Source organism: Salvelinus alpinus, chromosome 20 (assembly GCF_045679555.1).
Source record: "Salvelinus alpinus chromosome 20, SLU_Salpinus.1, whole genome shotgun sequence".
NCBI classification, from domain to species: Eukaryota; Metazoa; Chordata; class Actinopteri; order Salmoniformes; family Salmonidae; genus Salvelinus; species Salvelinus alpinus.
In genome coordinates, this window is record NC_092105.1 from 6,558,837 (window position 1) to 6,582,016 (window position 23,180).

The 23,180-nt window shown below is 41.2% G+C and overlaps 2 protein-coding genes and 1 pseudogene across 4 annotated transcripts in view; all 3 read left to right on the plus strand.

Moving 5' to 3' along the window:
* LOC139546240 (E3 ubiquitin-protein ligase TRIM39-like) overlaps positions 1-23,180 on the plus strand; it is a 49,495-nt gene that overhangs the window by 20,726 nt on the left and 5,589 nt on the right. The window lies entirely within an intron of this gene.
* Positions 1,277-7,903, plus strand: LOC139546241 (E3 ubiquitin-protein ligase TRIM39-like). Of its 3 annotated transcripts, XM_071354381.1 has the most exons (13): positions 1,277-1,430; positions 1,694-1,809; positions 2,233-2,283; positions 2,421-2,525; positions 2,864-2,965; positions 3,066-3,227; positions 3,344-3,481; positions 3,604-3,655; positions 3,892-3,918; positions 4,019-4,045; positions 4,197-6,052; positions 6,167-6,185; positions 6,619-7,903. In XM_071354381.1, the coding sequence occupies exons 1-11, from the start codon at positions 1,412-1,414 to the stop codon at positions 4,730-4,732; spliced, it is 1,335 nt and encodes a 444-aa protein (XP_071210482.1). In that variant the 5' UTR covers positions 1,277-1,411; the 3' UTR covers positions 4,733-6,052; positions 6,167-6,185; positions 6,619-7,903. The 3 variants fall into 3 exon arrangements, with proteins under 3 accessions (XP_071210482.1, XP_071210483.1, XP_071210484.1); XM_071354382.1 differs by lacking the exon at positions 6,167-6,185 and having other exon boundaries at positions 6,655-7,903; XM_071354383.1 differs by lacking the exons at positions 3,892-3,918; positions 4,019-4,045; positions 6,167-6,185; positions 6,619-7,903 and having other exon boundaries at positions 4,197-5,927.
* Positions 15,727-21,583, plus strand: LOC139547137 (E3 ubiquitin-protein ligase TRIM39-like; annotated as a pseudogene).

The following is a 23,180-nucleotide window of genomic DNA, read 5'->3' on the forward strand; positions in this document are numbered from 1 at the left end:
TCTCCTCTTCGATGGCTGTGCGAAGTTGCTGGATAATGGCGGGAACTGGAAAACGATGTCATACATGTCGATCCAGAGCATCCCAAACATGCTCAATGCCAAACCTTCATACCATAACCGCAACACACAGCCCACATCGTTGTCACCACATTAGCTAACATCATCGTCAACATAGCAACTAGAACTAAAGCATCCTAGGTTTTGTATTGAAGTCAATGTATCCAGAGGAGAACAGAAGGTAGCTGTCCTCTGGCTACACCATGGTGCTACCCTACAGAGTGCTGTTGAGGCTACTGCAGACCTTCATGTTAAAACAGTGTGTTCTAGTCAGTTATTAGGTGACATGTGAATACTTATTTTAGTACACTTGTATCTAAAAATGACAACTTTTTCAGTATTTCAATTTTTATGAAATTCATTGAGTGTGATGGTCCTCCCCTTCCTTCCTCTGAGGAGCCTCCTCTGGTGTGAAAACCGGTTTGGTTTGTTTGGGTCATTCCAACTGCAAGTACAGTTCTTGTTTTGACGAGCCTTTTTCTGTCCGTCAATGTGAATATGAATTTGCATTTGTAATTCCTTTCAGTTCAGAAAACAATTCCCTACTCTGTCATATTTTACACATAATACATGTCCTTTTGGATACGTGCTTTAGAGAGTAGTTGAGATCGTAGTTTAAATGTAACAACTTCTTGCATTCGATTGTGGACATTCAAGAGTGTCTAATCTTAAAAAATGTGGATAGCTGCTTTTCAACTCGATCCTCAATCTACAGGCTGGTCTTAGATCCTCAATCTACAGGCTGGTCCTAGATCCTCAATCTACAGGCTGGTCCTAGATCCTCAATCTACAGACTGGTCCTAGATATGGAGGAACAGTTCTAGTTTTGTTTTTATACATCTTTACTTACCGTGAAAGTGAAAGAAACAAAAGTGTTTGTGTGTTTTGTTGCTGCTAGGAGTGGCTGGGGGGGGGGTTAACAAACTGAAAATCAAACTTGTGACACCTCACCATTAAGTGATGTATACACCCTATCGGATTATACAACAAGCTATGGTATTGAACATGAATTCAGTCGTTTGGAACAGCGTGCATTTTTCCCCCATACTGGTTTACTTTTCCTATCAGTTACGCCAACAGGGTAAATAAAGTACTTCTCCAATTCTCCTGTTTTGGTGCTTTCCAAGTACAACTCTCATCAAACCCAAACTTTCCAACATTTATCTGGCCTACGACTGAAAGAATGAAATGAAAATAATGTTTGCCCTAGGGGGCGGGGAGTGTCGAGTGAAGAGTGTCGAGTTACAGTTGATATCTGTTTACTGAATATTTCCTCTTCAGTCTCTGTGGGGAGCAGGCTAGGCTACTAACTATGTACTAGACAGTTCAATTATGTATAAAAGCTTCAGAAACAATGAAAAATTGGACGGCAGGTGAGTCAATTGCTGCAGTAAGACTACAGAGAGGCACATATGGCATGTTGTAGCTGTTTTATAGCTTTCACTGTGTTTATTCAAATATTCAAAAATGCATATTTTTTATTAAATCTGATCCAAGCAGTATGATTAAATAATATATGTTTTTATGTTGTTATTGTTGCTGTTGAAAGTATATTTTTACCCTGCAGTTTTTTTGGAAGCAAATGAGATCTGCTGTTAATGGCTTTATGCTCATTGGTTGTGATGGTCATTTCCAGAAACATTAAAGGACAGCCAGAGCTTTGGAAGTTTTGGCAAATCTTGTGGAAAAGTAACGCATCCATATGATTGTTGTTCAGAACCATTTGGGAAGCCTAATCTCAGCTTTTATCAGGTAAGGAAAACAACAAAGAAGTCAATTCACAAAGTGTGTGTGCGTGTGTGTGTGGTGTGTGTGTGTGTGTGTGTGTGTGTGTGTGTGTGTGTGTGTGTGTGTGTGTGTGTGTGTGTGTGTGTGTGTGTGTGTGTGTGTGTGTGTGTGTGTGTGTGTGTGTGTGTGTGTGTGTGTGTGTGTGTGTGTGTGTGTGTGCGTGTGCGTGTGCGTGTGTGCGTGTGACCTTTATTTTCAATCGCTGTTGGCTGGGTGCCAGTTTTTTTTCTTGTTCTTTTTTGGATGTAAACAACTTCAGAGTTTCACAACTTCCTCTTCAACTCAACTTCCTCTTCAACTAAACTTCCTCTTCAACTCCTCTCTGCATCTAATTCTAGAATAGGTCCAGTGTTGATGAACTTCTACCATATTTATTTTTGTTTACAGATAATCGCAAGACAACTGAAGAAATGTCATATTTTGTTTAATTATTTAAAGGTAAATGTAATACTTTTACAAAATTATTGATTGAATGGTTTGCTTTGTTGAATTAATCATGAGTATTGTATTGTTATTCTATCTTGTGTCAAGTAATTGAGACACTATAGAGTTCCTAATAGTTGTTTTCTGTGTAGGGGCCCTCTCGGATTACCACCTTGGAAACAAGCCAGTCTCCATCTCTGGATAAGTGTAAAGACATAATCAGAGAACTGGCCACAGAGCTACATCGGATATCAAAGGTAGGCCTGGCTAACATCTGAACAGGATGACTCAGTGTGCTACTCAACAGCATTACATGTTCAGAAATAGAAGAGCAGTAGGGATAGAACCGGCCCGATACGGTATAACAAACATTTGCATTGCAACATCTGATCGCCATGGAACATTTGAATAAATACATACCAAAAAAAAAATAGGGCGATAGAATAAAGAGTTTGACATTGTAAAAGGACACATGCAAATTGCATGTGCTGCATACCCTACCATTCAAAACAGATAAAGAGAGAGACGAGGGTCGAGGGGAACATGTAGGTGTTATACAACCTTTCAGTTGTATATGTGTTTTCTATCTCCATAGTATCAAGATAATTTCACCTCCAGCCACGAGGATGGCTACAGCCTGGCAGAGTGTCAACAGTTCATCCTACAATGGGCGGAGGAGTTGAGCATCTTACCGAAGGTACTGTTGAGAACAACCACCAAAAAAACAGCAACATTAATGCATCCATGCAATGCTGCTGTAATGATTGTGTACGAGTGACAAACGTCTGTTTTTAAAGATATCCGTGGGGCAAAGCAGGAGCTCACCAAAGGCCCTGCGTACCTGCTGGGAGGACTATGAGGTAGAGGAGAGAACATCTCCAAAAGAGGCTGAGAGAAGACTGGCAGAAGCTCAGCGCATCGTCTCAGAATGGGCTGCAGGACTACAATCACGAAAACAGGTCTCACAACTAACAACAAATAATTAAAACAACCTAAGCTTATTATGACAAAAAAAAAAGCATTTCAACTTTTTAAGGTTAGTAAATTCTCACATATAATTTCTGTGTCTCTGTAGGACTCAGTGTGTCCAGGAGAGGATGTGTGTTTAGTCCTGCAGGATCTGGAGGGACAGTGGAAGAGAGGGAAGCTACCCAACATGCTCCCTGTCATGGACTTCCTCATCTGGACTGTGTTACAGGAACAGCCTCAAGAGGTGTGGCATGATAGTAACCTAGTAGGATAGGGTTTTCTTCTCTTAATTTATGATGTTGGAATATATTTCTGAGTGATTAGTAGGATAATTCATCATTAATCATCGGTCACTTTGTCGTACAGGGCTCCATCCCAGAGCTGTGGCTCAAATCCAAGCAGAGGTTCAAACATTCAGGTACATCTCATTTTCAACATGAGCTAAAGATAACATGAGTATTACATTGACTGTAGGCCTACACAATACTTTCAGTATATCATTTGACCTGCACAAAACCTGTTTTTTTTCAGTCCTCAAACACTTTTTAAATCTGCACGAAACCAATTTTATCATTTCTCAAACACTTTCTGTTTGATTAAGCAAATGCCTGCATGAATTGACATTTCTTCAAAATGCTTTCATGTTGTCCTCAGCCTTCACCACAGTGATTCCTGAACCAGGTAAGCAGTAGGGTTAAAAATAAATTCAGTTGAATTCACTTTTTTCAAATTACTTTTCGGTTGTAAACTCATCAGGTTTTCAAACGTTGTTTTATTTCAGTATGGGACTGGATAAGCAAAGCATCAGGTAAATTAAACTACTAAACCATTATGATTTTACAACATGACAATGGCAGTCTTAATTCAGAATTGTTTTTAATATTTTTGTTTTATTCACAAAGAAAAAGTTACATTATGTAAATCAATAATCCTGTCAATTTTTTTTTTTTAACTTACAGTTGACATTCTCTTGGACCCTGAATCAGCCAATCCAGATTTCATCGTGTCCAACAATCAGAAACGTGTGAGAGTGGGAAAAATAATAGAGAGTAAACATGATCCTAGAGACGGACACGGTCACTACCGCGCATCTCACAAGTATGATGGGTGGTGGTGTGCACTGGGAACGCAGGGCTTTACCGAAGGTAGGCATTACTGGGAGGTGGGGGTGGAAGGGAAGACAGACTGGAGGATAGGGATAACCAAGGAATCTGCACCAAGAAGAGGCTTCGTTGAACTGAACACGTCAACAGGTTACGGGACACTTCGGATGCAGGTCAGTGGGCTGAAGGCTCTAACGGTTCCGGCTGTCGATATCAAGATTCCAGAACATCTCAAGAAGATCGGGGTCTACCTTGACATTGAGGAGGGGCAGCTCTCCTTTTATGATGTTGTAGCACGCAGTCATATCTACACCTTCAATGACACGTTTTCTGAACAGGTTTATCCAGTCTTTGGCACAGTAGAGACAGACAGAGACCTTGTCATACTGTAGTACACAGCTAAATGGAAAAGAAAAGTCACAGAAGTTATTGAGGATGTCTCATGACTAAGAACCACCCTAGACCACACTAGACCACAGGCCTCATTTACCCTATTTTTAACAGGGACATTTGGGGAAATTACTCCGCCCACTTGCTTTACGACGGTACCAATTATGCCAAAAAACACAGCTAATTCCATACACGGTGTATACAATATTTAGTAACTTTGTTCTGAACATGTTCTCTTCCGTCCCCAAGCACAACAGTAATCCATAATGGTGACCATGTATTATCCTTACTCCAGTTATACTGTAGCAATTTGATTTCTATCTTTCTAAAGAGTGTCGGCATTATGATGCCAGATGTATCTTTCTTTATGACTTGGGGAAGCTTTACTTTGTGAATTTACCTGCTGGTTACTAGTCCAACACTCTAACCACTAGGCTACCTGCTGGTTACTAGTCCAACACTCTAACCACTAGGCTACCTGCTGGTTACTAGTCCAACACTCTAACCACTAGGCTACCTGCTGGTTACTAGTCCAACACTCTAACCACTAGGCTACCTGCTGGTTACTTGTCCAACACTCTAACCACTAGGCTACCTGCTGGTTACTAGTCCAACACTCTAACCACTAGGCTACCTGCTGGTTACTAGTCCAACACTCTAACCACTAGGCTACCTGCTGGTTACTAGTCCAACACTCTAACCACTAGGCTACCTGCTGGTTACTAGTCCAACACTCTAACCACTAGGCTACCTGCTGGTTACTTGTCCAACACTCTAACCACTAGGCTACCTGCTGGTTACTAGTCCAACACTCTAACCACTAGGCTACCTGCCACACCTTTATGACTTGGGAAGCTTTACTTTGTGAATTTATTGATACGGTGACATTAGATGTTTACTATGATTTCATCAGTTGAGGTTAGCTACAAAAATAATTATATTTATTTTTCATACTTCCTCAGTGAGTTTGTACAGCACTGACGACGCTATAGAAGCTAAAATGTATGTTATTTTTTTGTTTAGCACTTTGGACTCTGCACATTCTGTTATTCTTTCAGGTATGTATTGAACGGAGTATATTTTAGTATCTTGGTTTCCATGGTTTGATATTTTAATTCATGAAACATGGGACCATCATGTTGCCTTTATATTGTTGTTCAAACAGACCATTTGAAGAATTAAATTCAAGACAATTCATGAGGACGTTTATATAGGCACAGATGATGTCAAAAACCAATCAGATATAGTTGTCTCTCAGCATCAGTCAGGCTCACCTTTTCTCTCCCCAGCCAGCTTGTTTATGAGGTAAGACTGTTTATGAGGTAAGAATGTGTATATGAGGTCGGCCTCTGTTTATGAGGTAGGCCTGTGTTTATGAGGTAGGCCTGTGTTTATGAGGTAGGCCTGTGTTTATGAGGTAGGCCTGTGTTTATGAGGTAGGCCCGTGTTTATGAGGTAGGCCTGTGTTTATGAGGTAGGCCCGTGTTTATGAGGTAGGCCTGTGTTTATGAGGTAGGCCTGTGTTTATGAGGTAGGCCTGTGTTTATGAGGTAGGCCCGTGTTTATGAGGTAGGCCTGTGTTTATAATGTAAGACTGTGTTTATAATGTAAGACTGTGTTTATGATGTAAGACTGTTTATGAGGTAGGCCTGTGTTTATGAGGTAGGCCTGTGTTTATGAGGTAGGCCTGTGTTTATGAGGTAGGCCCGTGTTTATGAGGTAGGCCTGTGTTTATAATGTAAGACTGTGTTTATAATGTAAGACTGTGTTTATAATGTAAGACTGTGTTTATAATGTAAGACTCTGTTTATAATGTAAGACTGTGTTTATGAGGTCGGCCCGTGTTTATGAGGTAGGCCCGTGTTTATGAGGTAAGAATGTTTATGAGGTAGGCCCGTGTTTATGATGTAAGAATGTTTATGAGGTAGGCCCGTGTTTATGAGGTAGGCCCGTGTTTATGAGGTAGGCCCGTGTTTATGAGGTAGGCCCGTGTTTATGAGGTAGCCTGATCACCTGCCATCACTACGACTTGCTGTTTCAGTCCCATTGATTGTCTCTGGGAGCACAAAGCTCTCTCAACGTTTTCGACGAGGCACATTGATGAATCCATGGTCAAATGCCTTCACAAGATCACTTCACAGTAGCGGCTAATAATATACTATTGTAAAACGTAATAGCCTATACCCTTCACTGCAAAACGCATGTTAGGATGAGGATTCTATGGAAGTGCAGGTCCTGCGTTTTCACCTCCAGCACAATGATGATTATTTTTCCACTAATTGGTCTTTTGACCAATCAGATCAGCTCTTTTGCCAATAACTGGGCAAAAGATCACAATTGGGCTGCTTGTGTAAACACATAATAATAATATTGATATATTGATATATATTGATATAATTCTAATTATAAAATGGCATCAATTTCTCCCGAGATAATCATTGTGTGCAGCTATCTCTGGTTGCAGTGTATGAAACAGGGAGAGTAAGCTCGTCTGTGGTGGTCAGCGAACCTTCGACCTTCTGACTCGTAACCCTGCAGGGTTGAGGAGTAACGGATTACATATAAGGGATTACAAAAAAACGGTAACTGTAATCTGTTACGTTACCAGCAAAAAATATTGTAATCAGATTACAGATACTTTTGAAAAACTAGATGATTACATCAAGGATTACTTTTTAAATCAGAAAGGATGTTTGCAAGAGAAATAAAATCTTTGGCACTTTTCTCAATGACATTCAAATCAGCATTGAAAAAAGGTTTAAGTTTGTTCCACCTGAGTGAGCCTGACCACCAATCAGAGACCATGATGGTACACCAAATGTGTTTGATGGGTCGCGGGGAAAAGAGCAGGAATAGGCTTTTGTAGGCTGCAGTCCAAGCTATGTCTTCCAATGGTGCGACCGCTGTCGGCATCCAAAGATTATCCACCTTGAATAAAGGATGACAGCAGTGGTGTAGTCTTCGGCGATACAGATATCACTTATTATCAGTGGCGACCCGTCATTCAGGGCATCTGTTTTGAGCACCACACTTTTAGGTAAGAAAAAGTGTGGGGGGGCTTGCCTGTTTTGCTTGTTATTTTGGCATTAATATGTGTCACATATCAGTTTGCAAACAATGTAATAAAAAAATATATATATATCATTGAGTTAATAAAGCCGCATTCAAACATGGTCTCTTTTTTGTTTTCTTGAGGAAGACAGCTCCAAAATGCAGGTGTTTCAGCCTAGCTCAGTGCTTTCTGTGGTGGTGGGGCTAGTCAGCAGATAAAACAGAGCGTTTTGATTGGCTCAGATTTCTGTCACTCATGGGACAGTACGTCATCCCCAATTCTAAGGTTAGAGCTCGAACATTTTTGCCCCTTGGGTTCTGCCATAGAGTTCTATTAAAAGTGCCCATGCCAAGAATGCTCAAGGTCATTGGCCACAGATAGAATGACATCAAATCACGTTCTATCTACAGTAGCTTTGATTGGACTGATCATGTCAACATCTTACTTTCAAAGTCTTAGCTAGCAGTCATCATCAGTTGTCATCAAGTCGACAATCTACTGTCAAATCCTTTTTAATCCTTGTCATATGAAGAGAAATAAGCTTGACTGAGACACAGGCAATGTCATGTTTGAATGAGAGACAATACAGGATTTGTGTGCGTGACCAAAGACCTATTTTCATGTCATCTCACCATATCACTTCCTGGAGTTTGCTAAATGGCATTGGCACTTGGATTGGAACTGGTGCTTTGATCATATGACAGGAAAAATAGAGCTCTTTGGCCACGCCCACCAGGGGTGGGTTTGTCCACTGAAAGAAACAATGCATAAGCAGAAAATACCTCATCCCTACTGTAAAATATGGTGATGGATCTTTGATGTTTGAATGAAAAGCACGACTGTTGGTATGACATAATACACTACTTCCTGGAGCTGGGGGGAGGGTGTAATGGTATTGACATCCTACACTACTTCCTGAAGCTGAGGGAGGGTGTAATGGTACTGCTACTGGATGATGTTATGCAATCTGGCCATGTGCTGTGTGGTTTGTCACAAAACACAACTTTAGGACATGTACTAAGTTGAGTTACAGTAAGGCTGTGTGGAGGTTTGAGGGAGAGACTGGGGGCTGAGGGTAGCTGGTTGGGGTCAAGTCAAGAAGTGAATAGAAAACACTGTTGTTTTTCTACGAGGATTCTTTAATTAAAAATGTCATGTCGATCCACATCCTCATTGCTGATCTGAAAACTGAATTGAACCCAACCATGCCATTTGGCTGGAGATACCTTATCAATATTTACCTCACAGTGCCATCTAGTGGTTGAATGTATGCATTAGAAAAAGAAAAAAAAGAAAAAAAAAAATACAAATACACATTGTTTTGTTTCACCACCAGGTGTCGCTAATTGCATAGTTTACATGAGGACAGGTTCTCTCTATAGAGGCTGACCATTATACCCAAGATTTGATGTGCTCACCCTGTCACTGTGTGCTGTGTAATTCAGGTAAGTCTGTCTATGTCAAATCAAATCAAATTTTATTTGTCACATACACATGGTTAGCAGATGTTAATGCGAGTGTAGCGAAATGCTTGTGCTTATAGTTCCAACTGTGCAGTAATATCTAACAAGTAATCTAACAATTTCACAACAACTACCTTATACACACAAGTGTAAAGGAATGAATACGAATATGTACATATAAATATATGAATGAGTGATGGTACAGAACGGCATAGGCAAGATGCAGTAGATGGTATAGAGTACAGTATATACATTTAAGATTAGTAATGTAGGGTATGTAAAGAGTTTTTAAAAGTGGCATTGTTTAAAGTGACTAGGGATACATTTATTACATCCAATATTTTATTATCAAAGTGGCTCACTTGGGATACGTTATCAGAGTCTGACTGATGTCTTGAGATGTTGCTTCAATATATCCACATAATTTTCTTTTCCCCATGATGCCATCTATTTTGTGAAGTGCACCAGTCCCTCCTGCAGCAAAGCACCCCCACAACATGATGCTGCCACCCCCGTGCTTCACGGTTGGGATGGTGTTCTTCGGCTTGCAAGCCTCCCCCTTGTTCCTCCAAACATAACGATGGTCATTATGGCCAAACAGTTGTATTTTTGTTTCATCAGACCAGAGGACATTTCTCAAAAAAGTACGATCTTTGTCCCCATGTGCAGTTGTAAACCGTAGTCGGGATTTTATATGGCAGTTTTGGAGCAGTGGCTTCTTCCTTGTTGAGCGGCCTTTCAGGTTATGTCGATCTAGGACTCGTTTTACTGTGGATATAGACATTTCTGTACTGGTTTCCTCCAGCATCTTCACAAGGTCCTTTGTTGTTGTTCTGGGATTGATTTGCACCAAAGTACGTTCATCTCTAGGAGACAGAACGCGTCTCCTTCCTGAGTGGTATGACGGCTGCGTGGTCCCATGGTGTTTATACTATTGTTTGTACAGATGAACTTGGTACCTTCAGGCATTTGGAAATTGCTCCCAAGAATGAACCAGACTTGTGGAGGTCTACAATTGTTTTCTGAGGTCTCGGCTGATTTCTTATGATTTCCCCATGATGTCAAGCAAAGAGGCACTGAGTTTGAAGGTAGGCCTTGAAATACATCCACAGGTACACCTCCAATTGACTCAAATGATGTCAATTAGCCTATCAGAAGCTTCTAAAGCCATGACATCATTGTTTGGAATTTTCCAGGCTGTTTAAAGGCACAGTCAACTTACTGTATGTAAACTTCTGACCCACTGGAATTGTGATACAGTGAATTATAAGGGAAATAATATGTCTGTAAACAATTTTTGGAAAAATGTCTTGTGTCATGCACAAAGTAGATGTCCTAACCAACTTGCCAAAACTATAGTTTGTTAACAAGAAATCTGTGGAGTGGTTTAAAATAGAGTTTTAATGACTCCAACCTAAGTGTATGTAAACCTCTGACTTCAACTGTGTATATATATAAAACATGTTTCATTTGAACTATTTGCCATTCTTTAATGACTAAATACAAATTCCCATTTTGTCTACCAACAGATAATAGTATCATCCTGATTTTCTTCGTATTGGTTTCACAACAATTTGGTGCTTCCAAGACAACGCACAACCTCCAAGGAAAAATGTGCGTATGTTGTTTTTTTGTTGCATAGAGCTTCCTATTGGTTAATTCTGATACTTTCCAAGCGGGAAACTCAGAGCTCATCTTTCTACAACGAGTTCCCTAGTCTGACATTTCTGCGTTTCTGAGTCTAGGTGGCATGATTTCTCATTTATATTTGGGTTGTCATGAACAACTTTCATTGAGATAACCATGTTTCAATTGTACAGTATTGTAATATTTATTAGATGGCTGTATATTGTAGTGACACTTAGTAATTGGAATAAGGCTGTATTACTGTGTTCCATTTCACTTTCTGTATCATTTGTTTAAAAAACAATGTGTGAAATGGACGACTGGTGGAAGGGCAGCAGAGGGTGGAGTCTCTGAGACTTTAAACAAACAACATTGTGAAATGGATGACTGGTTGGAGGTAGTGCTAGAGGGTGGAGTCTCTGAGAGAGGGTGGAGTCTCTGAGACTTTAAACAAACAACATTGTGAAATGGACTACTGGTTGGAGGTAGTGCCAGAGGGTGGAGTCTTTGAGACTATACATACCATGAACAAAACAAGTTCTTCATTCTCTGGATGGTGATGAACAACAGGAAGGATTCTGCATTCTATACTCTCACTGCGTTTTAGGACATTATTATAGGACAAAGATGGCATCACAGACGGCTGGTAGTTTGAAATGTTTTCTCACATTTACAGCAGCAATAACAGTTGTTATCTGAAGTGCTATTGCTTCATAAAATAGCTGCTAGAAGTAGACCTACAAAGAGTGCAAAGTGCATCTTTTCCAGATGAGAACAAAAAGAGAGAACAATACCAGAACCTGTTCATCACAACCTTTCATCAAACCAAGAATGAGTTTACATAATTTAGTTCAGATAAGTTTATTAATTCGACCATTTAAAAAAAACAAGCACACATAAAACTTGAAAAAGCCTTTACATGCACGTGAGTAACGTCAGAGGATAAAAAATAATAAAGTCTGGGACTTATTTCCATTGAGGTCCTTTTTGAGACAAGATGTCTAGGCAAGATCCAACACAGTTAAACACAGTATGGCAGTGAAATAATAAAACAGAAACAGAGAAGAAGAACATCTATCTCATCATTCCAGTTACATCATAGAGGTTATTCATATGGGCACAGAGGACATCAAACATATTTGTACTTTATTTTTAAAGCTGTCCAGAGAGGATGTTGTTTTTATGGGCAGAGGCAACCTATTCCATTCTGAGGCTCCAGTATACAAGAAAGTACCTTTCCCAGCAATACTCCTGAACCTGTATAAGTACACATCAGCAACACCTGATCTGGTGCTGTGATTGTGTGCATCCCAAACACAAGGACAGTAATCACTTAGATATCTGGGCGCAGGACCATAAATACTCCTGTAAACCAGACCTGGTCTAATCTGGGAAACCCTACCCTCAACAGGCAGCCAGTTTAGTTCCTGAAAGCAGCTCCTGCCTTCAATACTACACTGATCAGCTTATTCTGGGCTATCTGGAGCTTCCCCTTCATACGTTTAGATAAGCCCCCAAACCAGGAAGTACTAGCACAGTCAAAATGGCATGGAATCAGGAGTCCTTATCAAGCAGCTTGGATTTCTAGCCAAAAATGTTGTCCTGGCATTGTTGCTACCTTTGCAAAAGAAAAAGAGTTTGGCTGAACCCCTAACTCTACATAATACTTCTTGACTTGGTTGCTTCCATACAAACCAGAACTGGTGGGCAGCTTGCTAACCAGCTTGCTGGCAACAGAAGTAAAAAAAGACTTGAAATCATTGGCAATCTCTGCTTTTTCATATACCATCTCCCCCCTGATGTTCAGTCCGATACTGTTTAGTTTGTTTTTGGTAGTACTACTACAACCTAGTTCCTTAAATGATTTCCAAAGCTTTTTAGGGTCATTTTTGTTCTCATTTATTTTCTCAGCAAAGTAACCCCTCTTAGCCTCATCCATCCTGCTCTGTGCTTCATTTCTGTGATGTTTATATAGGACAAAATCACGCTGCTCTTGAGAGTTCTTAAATTTCTTAAAGGCATTATTCCTTGCTTGGATAGATTCTAGAATCTCCTGATTAAACCAAGGGCTAGATCTCTGCTTTACCCTGACCCGTCTAATGGGAGCCATCACATTCACCACATCAAGGAATCTACATTTAAAAGCTTCCCAGGCACTGTCTACCCTTACATTATCTAGCACAGGTGACCTGTCAATATTACCCACTTCCTCCCTAAACTTTTCAACACAGTATTTTTTGAGTCCTCTGATTCTAACGGTTTTGTGACACTTAAATATATCTTTAAAAATCCTCCATGTGCAAAATGTAATAAAATGATCACTGATTCCATAGACTATTACTCCACTCTGCGATATTTTAGATTTATCAGACACCAATATTAAGTCAATTGTACTTTGCACTGTTTCACATATCCTGGTGGGATCTTTTATCAGTTGGATCGAAGCAAGTGATCTACAACAGTGCATAACTACATTATGGGTCGGGCTATTCTTTCTCCAGACATCAGTATTGAAATCCCCTAACATAAGTATTTCCTTAAACAGGGAATCATCACAGTTTGACAACACAATTTCAAGACCTTCATAGAATGCATTCTGCTTGGGCGGCCTATAACACACCCCCAACAAAATCGGCTTGGTTTTGGGAAGGCAGATATCCAGCCAGACAATCTCCAGATCAGCGTTTAAATCTGATCTGACGTTAAAAGTAATGTTTGATCTTACAAACGCACATATCCCCCCCCCGTTCCGATCCTTCTTGACAACAGAGTTACTTCTCAACTTCTACTTGGTCACAATCCCGGTTCCGGGAGCACCCTCATCAGTAAAAAAGCTGACTAGCATAGCCTAGCATAGCTCCACAAGTAAATACTAGCATCTAAATATCATGAAATCACAAGTCCAAGACACCAGATGAAAGATACACATCTTGTGAATCCAGCCATCATTTCCGATTTTTAAAATGTTTTACAGGGAAAACACAATATGTATTTCTATTAGCTAACCACCATAGCAAAAGCCTCAACCGCATATTTTCACAATTTTTTTACCGCATAGGTAGCTATCACAAATTCGACCAAATAAAGATATAAATAGTCACTAACCAAGAAACAACTTCATCAGATGACAGTCTGATAACATATTTATTGTATAGCATATGTTTTGTTCGAAAAATGTGCATATTTCAGGTATAAACCATAGTTTTACATTGCAGCCACCATCACAAAATCTCACCAAAGCAGCTAGAATAACTACAGAGACCAACGTGAAATACCTAAATACTCATCATAAAACATTTATGAAAAATACATGGTGTACAGCAAATTAAAGACAAACATCTTGTGATTCCAGCCAATATTTCAGATTTTTTAAGTGTTTTACAGCGTAAACACAATATAGCATTATATTAGCTTACTACAATATCCAACCACACAACAGCATTGATTCAAGGCAACGGTAGCGATAGCGACAAAACCAGCAAAAGATATTAATTATTTCACTAACCTTCATAAACTTCATCAGATGACAGTCCTATAACATCATATTACACAATACATATATGGTTTGTTCGAAAATGTGCATATTTAGCGGTACAATTCGTGGTTGAACAATGTGAATACGTAGCCAAACTGCACAAAATTATCCGGATATATTTCTGATACTCACCTAATCCTAATCAAATAACTAATCATAAACTTTACTAAAAAATACAGGTTGGACAGCAAATGAAAGATACACTAGTTCTTAATGCAACCGCTGTGTTAGATTTTTAAAAATAACTTTAGTACGACATACAGCTTACGTTATAGCGAGACAGCGCCCAAAATCAGCGCCCAAATTACGACGACACATTTTCGATAGAAATACGAAATAACATCATAAATGGTTCCTACTTTTGATGATCTTCCATCAGAATCTTGTACAAGGGGTCCTTTGTCCAGAATAATCGTTGTTTGGTTGTAGAATGACCTCTTCATCTGTAGAATTAGCAGCCAAAGCTAGCCATGTGGCGCAGCAGTGTCCAATGCACCATAACGCAAGACAAAGAAATTCCAGAAAATCGCAATAAACTGATATAAACTGATATAAGTCGGTTTAAAATAACTAGTTTATGATGTTTTTAACACATATATCAAATAAAATCAGAGCTGGATATATCTAACGTCTATAACGAAAGCTTTTCAGAACACAATCCTGAGGTCCGTCTCGCGCAAAGCCGAATGGTGAAAAGACTAGACCCACGGTTCCAAGAGCTCTTGTTCGGCCTCAGATAGAGCTATACACCCCATTCCAATTCTCACTGCCTACTGACATCTAGTGGAAGGCGTATGCAGTGCATGTAGACTCATAGATTTCATGCAAATTAATAGGCTGACCCTGGAACAGAGCCCCCGATTTCAGTTCCTGACAGGAAGTTTGCTGCAAAATGAGTTCTGTTTTACTCACAGATATAATTCAAACGGTTTTAGAAACTAGAGAGTGTTTTCTATCCAATAGTAATAATAATATGCATATTGTACAAGCAAGAATTGAGTACGAGGCAGTTTAATTTGGGAACGATTTTTTACAAAGTGAAAACAGCGCCCCCCCTATTGAGAAAAGGTTATCTCAATTTCTGAGTCACAAACAGATGAATCCAACCATGTCTCAGTAAAACATAAGACACCCATCTCTGATTTGCAAACCAACAGGCGTATCTCATCGATCTTCAGTAGTAGGCTTCGGACGTTGAAGTGCACAAAATGTAGGCCCTTCTTCCCAAAGGCCTCATTGAATTCCCAATCCACTTGTAACTCGCCTCTCACTGCGCTGCCATCTTCCCCCTGCCCTGCCTCAGGTGGCCTCTCTGTCGCCATGGAGCCCCCCTCCCCAGGTGCTACTAATTCGTCCTCACCACCGTGTCCCCCGTCACTCGCCTCTGGTGGTCTCCGCTCCGCTGTGGACCCCCCCCCTGCACTCTCCACCCTCGGTAAGTCCTCTGGTCCAACTCCACCTTCAATGCTGACACCCCCCCAGCACACAGACAGCAGCGGTAAGCTTCATTGACCCCATGTCCAAAGCTAGGATCGCTGCATTTGTAGATGAATCCACTGCGCGCATTTCCTAACACACCAAAGCTTTTCTGTTACTCTTTATCCAACGTTCGCAAGAGGAACATGGGTGCACAGGCCGTTTGATGGGGTTGGTGATAAAGTGAGGTCCAGGGCGTTTGATGGGGTTGGTGATAAACTGAGGTCCAGGGCGTTTGATGGGGTTGGTGATAAACTGAGGTCCAGGGCGTTTGATGGGGTTGGTGATAAACTGAGGTCCGGGGCATTGATGGGGTTGGTGTTAAACTGAGGTCCAGGCCGTTTGATGGGGTTGGTGTTAAACTGAGGTCCAGGCCGTTTGATGGGGTTGGTGATAAACTGAGGTCCAGGCCGTTTGATGGGGTTGGTGTTAAAGTGAGGTCCGGGGCATTGATGGATATCCCCTGATAAGAGAAGGCATATAGTTATTATAAGATCTCCACCATTAATTTGCGATATCAGACGGGCCTTCGATGATCGTTTTGGTTTGTGCCAAGGTGCTATGAAAGTTTAGTGTATATAGCATTCCTTTCAAATAAGAAGTGCTGAATTCCATCAAAAGTGTTTGTGTGACTGAGAAGTTGCTGAGAATTTACTATTCTTTCATCTAGATTAGAGATGCAATTATTTCCAGTGACATTTAAAACAAACACATAAAGTTAAAGGGCTGCCACCATGCCGAACTTGCCGGTCGTCGTCTTGGACCTGAATATCGTAGTCAACATTTTGTGGTAGAAATTCCCCTTATAGTGGGTTGCATTTTAGTTACTGCCTATGCATGCACTGTGCATCTCAGTAGAATGAGCATTCCTTCTCAGCTGAAGAGGGATTCAAATTAGTCTGTGTCATAGATAAGATTTGATGTGCTTTAGATGCTCAGACATGCCCTCACCCTGTCATTATGTGGTGTGTGGGTCTGGTAAACAACTCTTGTCAGAAACAGGTATGGGGAGGTTTCAATTTCAAGGTTTGATTCAACGGACAGATATGCGATGCACCTTTCTTGACACGGGTCACATGAAACCAACGTTTCGGGTCATGACGGTCTCATCTGACAGAAACAGGAACCCCACTAAAAAGGTCACTGAAACTTGAGCTGTAATAACGTGACTTTAAATGACCATTAATATATTGTGAAGGAGCGCCACTATGCAGAATGTTCTTTTTGTTCTATTAGTCAATACTTTAATTATTCCTGTCAAGTATCTGGACATCCTTCCACAGTTCAAACACTATTTTCTGCAGCAATCTAAGATGTAAATCAGGCTATGTGCAAGATACAGATCAGCAACCATAACGAATGTGACAGGCAGAGACAGGAATGGATTGTGGTCAAACCAGTCTTTTCAATGCCAGTAATCTACAGTACAAAATGTTTTTTGAAATTCTTATGAATTTGCTTTCACAGTCAAAACAGCAGTAGGCGTTGTAATGCCCGTACGTGGTTCTATTCAACAGTTTGCAAAGGTGAAGGAAAGCCTCAGGCGTAAAGTGCTTGAGTTGTTGGCACAAGTAAAGGTAAGGTGAATTAAATACATGGAATGTCTACTGCTTAGACAAAGTAGACCTTCCACAGCAGTATCACAATGGTGGGGAGTAGACTGCCACAGAATCCCTTTCAGCACACACAATCACTGTCCCTCTTTCCCGAGGGACCTGACAAAGAGAAAGATGTTTTCACCTTTGATGAGTCTAAATGAATCATCAGAGAACTTGCTGCTGAACTGAGCAGGGTAGTTCTGGTACGTCCCTCTGTGTAGTGAAAAGAACGTATGTGACCTTATCTTACATGGTCATGAGTCATAATCAGTAGTCCTGTAGCAGTCCTCACAGATCTGAAACATCTCCCTTCTGACCAGAGTGACTGAGGATGGACCTTGTAAAGAGGAGCGTCAATACTTCATACTGCAGTGGGCTGAGGAACTGAACCACTCACTACAGACTGGACAGGTAAATACACCATGGTGCAGTCACCACAGACTGGACAGGTAAATACACCATGGTGCAGTCACCACAGACTGGACAGGTAAATACACCATGGGGCAGTCACCACAGACTGGACAGGTAAATACACCATGGTGCAGTCACCACAGACTGGACAGGTAAATACACCATGGGGCAGTCACCACAGACTGGACAGGTAAATACACCATGGGGCAGTCACCACAGACTGGACAGGTAAATACACCATGGGGCAGTCACCACAGACCGGACAGGTAAATACACCACGGGGCAGTCACCACAGACTGGACAGGTAAATACACCATGGGGCAGTCACCACAGACTGGACAGGTAAATACACCATGGGGCAGTCACCACAGACTGGACAGGTAAATACACCATGGGGCAGTCACCACAGACTGGACAGGTAAATACACCATGGGGCAGTCACCACAGACTGGACAGGTAAATACACCATGGTGCAGTCACCACAGACTGGACAGGTAAATACACCATGGGGCAGTCACCACAGACTGGACAGGTAAATACACCATGGTGCAGTCACCACAGACTGGACAGGTAAATACACCATGGGGCAGTCACCACAGACTGGACAGGTAAATACACCATGGGGCAGTCACCACAGACTGGACAGGTAAATACACCATGGGGCAGTCACCACAGACCGGACAGGTAAATACACCACGGGGCAGTCACCACAGACTGGACAGGTAAATACACCATGGGGCAGTCACCACAGACTGGACAGGTAAATACACCATGGGGCAGTCACCACAGACTGGACAGGTAAATACACCATGGGGCAGTCACCACAGACTGGACAGGTAAATACACCACGGTGCAGTCACCACAGACTGGACAGGTAAATACACCATGGGGAAGTCACCACAGACTGGACAGGTAAATACACCACGGGGCAGTCACCACAGACTGGACAGGTAAATACACCATGGGGCAGTCACCACAGACTGGACAGGTAAATACACCATGGTGCAGTCACCACAGACTGGACAGGTAAATACACCATGGGGCAGTCACCACAGACTGGGCAGGTAAATACACCAACTGGACAGGTAAATACACCATGGTGCAGTCACCACAGACTGGACAGGTAAATACACCATGGGGCAGTCACCACAGACTGGACAGGTAAATACACCATGGGGCAGTCACCACAGACTGGACAGGTAAATACACCATGGTGCAGTCACCACAAACTGGACAGGTACATACACCATGGTGCAGTCACCACAGACTGGACAGGTAAATACACCATGGTGCAGTCACCACAGACTGGACAGGTAAATACACCATGGGGCAGTCACCACAAACTGGACAGGTACATACACCATGGTGCAGTCACCACAGACTGGACAGGTAAATACACCATGGGGCAATTAAAACGGACACAGAATACATTTTAGTCCTAGACTAAAAATAATATTCCATGGAGATCCAGGATTTAGATGAATCTGTATCCGGGGAAAACGCCCAGCTGAACCTGGAACCGGTTTTAACACAACAGTCATACTGTACACAGCACACATCATGTGCAAACAGTGTTGACAGACAGTTGCTCTTAAGGAAGTAACACATGATTTACTGTTGGGAAATGCAAACAGAGAGTTATTGTAATAAACCACCTGACCTGTTGTTTACTAGATACCAGCTGTTGAACTGTAGGTAACATGGCTGTTGATTTTACAGGGCTCCATTGTTGAACTGTAGAATAACATGGCTGTTGATTTTACAGGGCTCCATTGCAAACCAGTGGTTCAGATGCAGAGGTTAGTGTCTGCTACCATTGTGTGTTATTATAGAAGTCAACATATACATTGTATTAATCAGTTCATTAATCTAATATGTTTTTTATTTCTCTTAATATTTTTCCCTTAGTGACTCTGAATCACATTCCTGACTCGGGTACGTCAAATTCCACACTTAACGTCTGTTTTTTTTTAATAAACATACTTTTTGTAGTTGTTCATTGCTAACATGATTCTAAATGTCTTGTCTGTTTCATTAGTTTGGAAATGGATTTCGAAAGCATCAGGTTGGTATGGTTCATTGCCAACGCAAATATTTATTCAAACGAGTTAATAACATGCAAAAACTAGTTTCAGTGTTCTAGTATGAACAGAAACGTAATTGGTTGGCTGTGTATCTAGGATGACATAACTAGGAAGTTTCTTTTTTATTACCTTCATAAAAATCTTGTCACAAACCTTAAGGTTTCTCCTGCTACTATCTTTCTAATTTCATTTATATTTAAGTCATTTAGCAAATGCTCTTATCCAGAGCGACTTACAAATTGGAAAGTTCATACATATTCATCCTGGTCCCCCCGTGGGGAATGAACTCACAACCCTGGCGTTGCAAGCGCCATGCTCTACCAACTGAGCCACACGGGACAGTAATTTTCCTGGTGTTTGTAGTTGGGTTTATGTTCATATCTGCTTCCACATATTTAGGGTAAGCCAGAGACATTGGCCCTGTTATTGTGTCCGTGAGCATGGACAGCTCCATTGAGGCCAACTGTCTTGAGGTACAGTGCCACTGAGTTGGTGACTGAAAGGGTGCCTACTGCCAGTGTTCGAACCGGTATAAAGCAAATGTTGGTGACTGACTGCCATTCGTATTTATCTCCTTACAGCTAAGATCACACGGGATTAAAAAACAGCCAACCCAAGTCTCTTACTGTCCCCTGACAGAAAAAGAGTGAAAATGAACACCATCATTGAGAACCCCTGGGATTGCCACGAAATGACTCCCAAAATGTACAATGGTTGGTGGTGTGTACTGGGGACGAAAGGTTTTAACTCAGGAAGGCATTACTAGGAGGTGGGGGTCAGGGGCAAGGCAGAGTGGAGGATAAGGGGTGGTTAGAGAGTCAGCAACATGACAAGGCTTTTTTGACCTGAGTCCAAAGAGAGGTTACTGGACTCTGCGTCTGCAGCTTGGACAACTCATGACGGGTGCAACTGCACCAGTCACTATACTGAACCAGGTTGTACCCTCAAAGGTAGGGGTCTATCTGGATATAGAGGAGGGACAGGTCTCCTTCTATGATGCAGCGAAAAGGCGGCATATTTACACTTTTGATGTCGACTTTGATCAATCTGAAAAGATTTACCCCCTTTTTCACACCATTGAGACAGACAGAGAGATGTTTTTTTTTGTAGTTTCATACCTATGATTTGATCAATCTGTTTCACACCATTGAGACAGACAGAGAGCTAGTTATTCTATAGTTTCATCTTCCTAGAGTTATGGTCACTCTGACAGAGTTCCAGAGTTCCTCTGTGGAGATGAGAGAACCTTCTAGAAGGTTATGTATATATAGTAAATATGCACATACAGTAGGTTTAAAGGCTTACATAGAGCTCACCACCACCCACTTCATTGTACAGGTCTTTCTAGCAACTCAAAATCTTTTATTTTCAGCTCGCATTGAATAAAAATTACATTTAACCGTGAGATGTGTTTTTCATTGCATCTACTCATAATACTTTCTATCGACATTGAGTGTTATATTAGTTACTGTAGTAAAAAATAAGTCGTACTTTGTCTGGAAAAAGAGTCAAACTGGATCTTCAGATTGACTCTGTACCGGTACCCCCCCCTGTATATAGTCTCGCTATTGTTATTTTACTGCTGCTCTTTAATTACTTGTTACTTTTATTTCTTATTCCTATTTTCTTTTTTCCTTTTTTTAAACTGCATTGTTCGGTTAGGGGCTCGTGAGTCAGCATTTCACTGTAAGGTTACCTGTTTTATTCGGCGCATGTGACAAATAACATTTGATTTGATTTGAACAAGAGCTTTATCATACTGCTGCTTGCCATCAGAGGGAATCTGCACTGTTGTGGAACTGATCCTGAAGTAAACAATGTATTTCTGTTTGCTTTCAGTTTCACTTCTCAGTCAAAAGACAGAAGCCAGTGCCAACATCTGAGCATTTGTAACCAACTGGCTCAAATCGGTCTTACAGTATGTAGCAAAATTTGAAATGGTATTTTTTTTTACATTGGATAAAAGTAGAGACTCAGAGCTACAAAATGGTATTTTATACACTACAGTTGGGAAAGGAATTTTGCTTTGAAAGTTGATTAACTTGTAAACTCATTTCTGAGAAAATGGCCTTTGAATGTTTTGGTACTACTACTGGAGAGCTCTTCTTTGTCTACACCCATTCAGCATCGTTCACACCCTCTTAAGCCACACCCATCTCTTTAAGGGTTGATCCAAGCGTTCTGTACTAACAACAGCAGTCAAGCACCCAAGTTAACTTGCTAGCTACTTCCAGACATCTAAGTGAGAGAGAACATCTCACTGAATATTATAGGCCCAAGAAGAGCTGGTTAGGCTGTTATGTTATCCAGAGCGTTGGTGACTGCAACTGTGCTGTCAAATTGTCCTTTCGTAAATTCAGAGCGTTTCGCACAGTGGACTCTCTGGTCAATGAGTTTACTGAAGTTTACTGACATCCAGCCATATTCAACGGGTATTGAGCGTTTGTAAATTCATCAATTATTCTGCGCTCTCTGGCACACTCAGACGAGAGTGCTCTGAAATCGGAGTAGAGGGCCAGACTGAATTTACGAACGCACCCGAAATGGTTACTTGCATAGTGGAGTCTTTTGTTAAGACATGTAGCTAGCTAGCTAAACAATGAACCATGATCCCAACTCATGACGTTACTACCCTGCATGAATCTGCAGGTAGCTAACCTACCAGGTTGTAACGATGTGCGCTGGGAGTCAGGAAGCAAGTTCAGGGATTGAGTGTTTTAATCAATAAACACAACATAATACCAACTAAGAAACACGAACAACGCACAGAACTGACACAGGAACAGAAACAATAATGCCTGGGGAAAGAACCAAAGGGAGTGACAGATATAGGGGAGGTAATCAGGAAGGTGATGGAGTCCAGGTGAGTCTCATGAGGCGCAGGTGCGTGTAACGATGGTGACAGGTGTGGCCATAACGAGCAGCCTGGTGACCTAGAGGCCGGAGAGGGAGCACACGTGACACAGGTTCAATGTTAGCTAGCTAACATTAGGCTATAGCTAGCCAAGAAAATGTCTCTTTCTCTCAAAATTAGAAACATTTAACGTCAGATAATGTAGCTAGCCAGACTCTTACCCGTATAATGTTACATCATTCATGGATGCGTCTCCACTGATTTCAAAACTCAGTCCTCCAGAAAGTGGAGAGCAACATTTTCGCAGTTTTAATACATACAATACATTTTTTTTTTTTATCCGCGTTTACG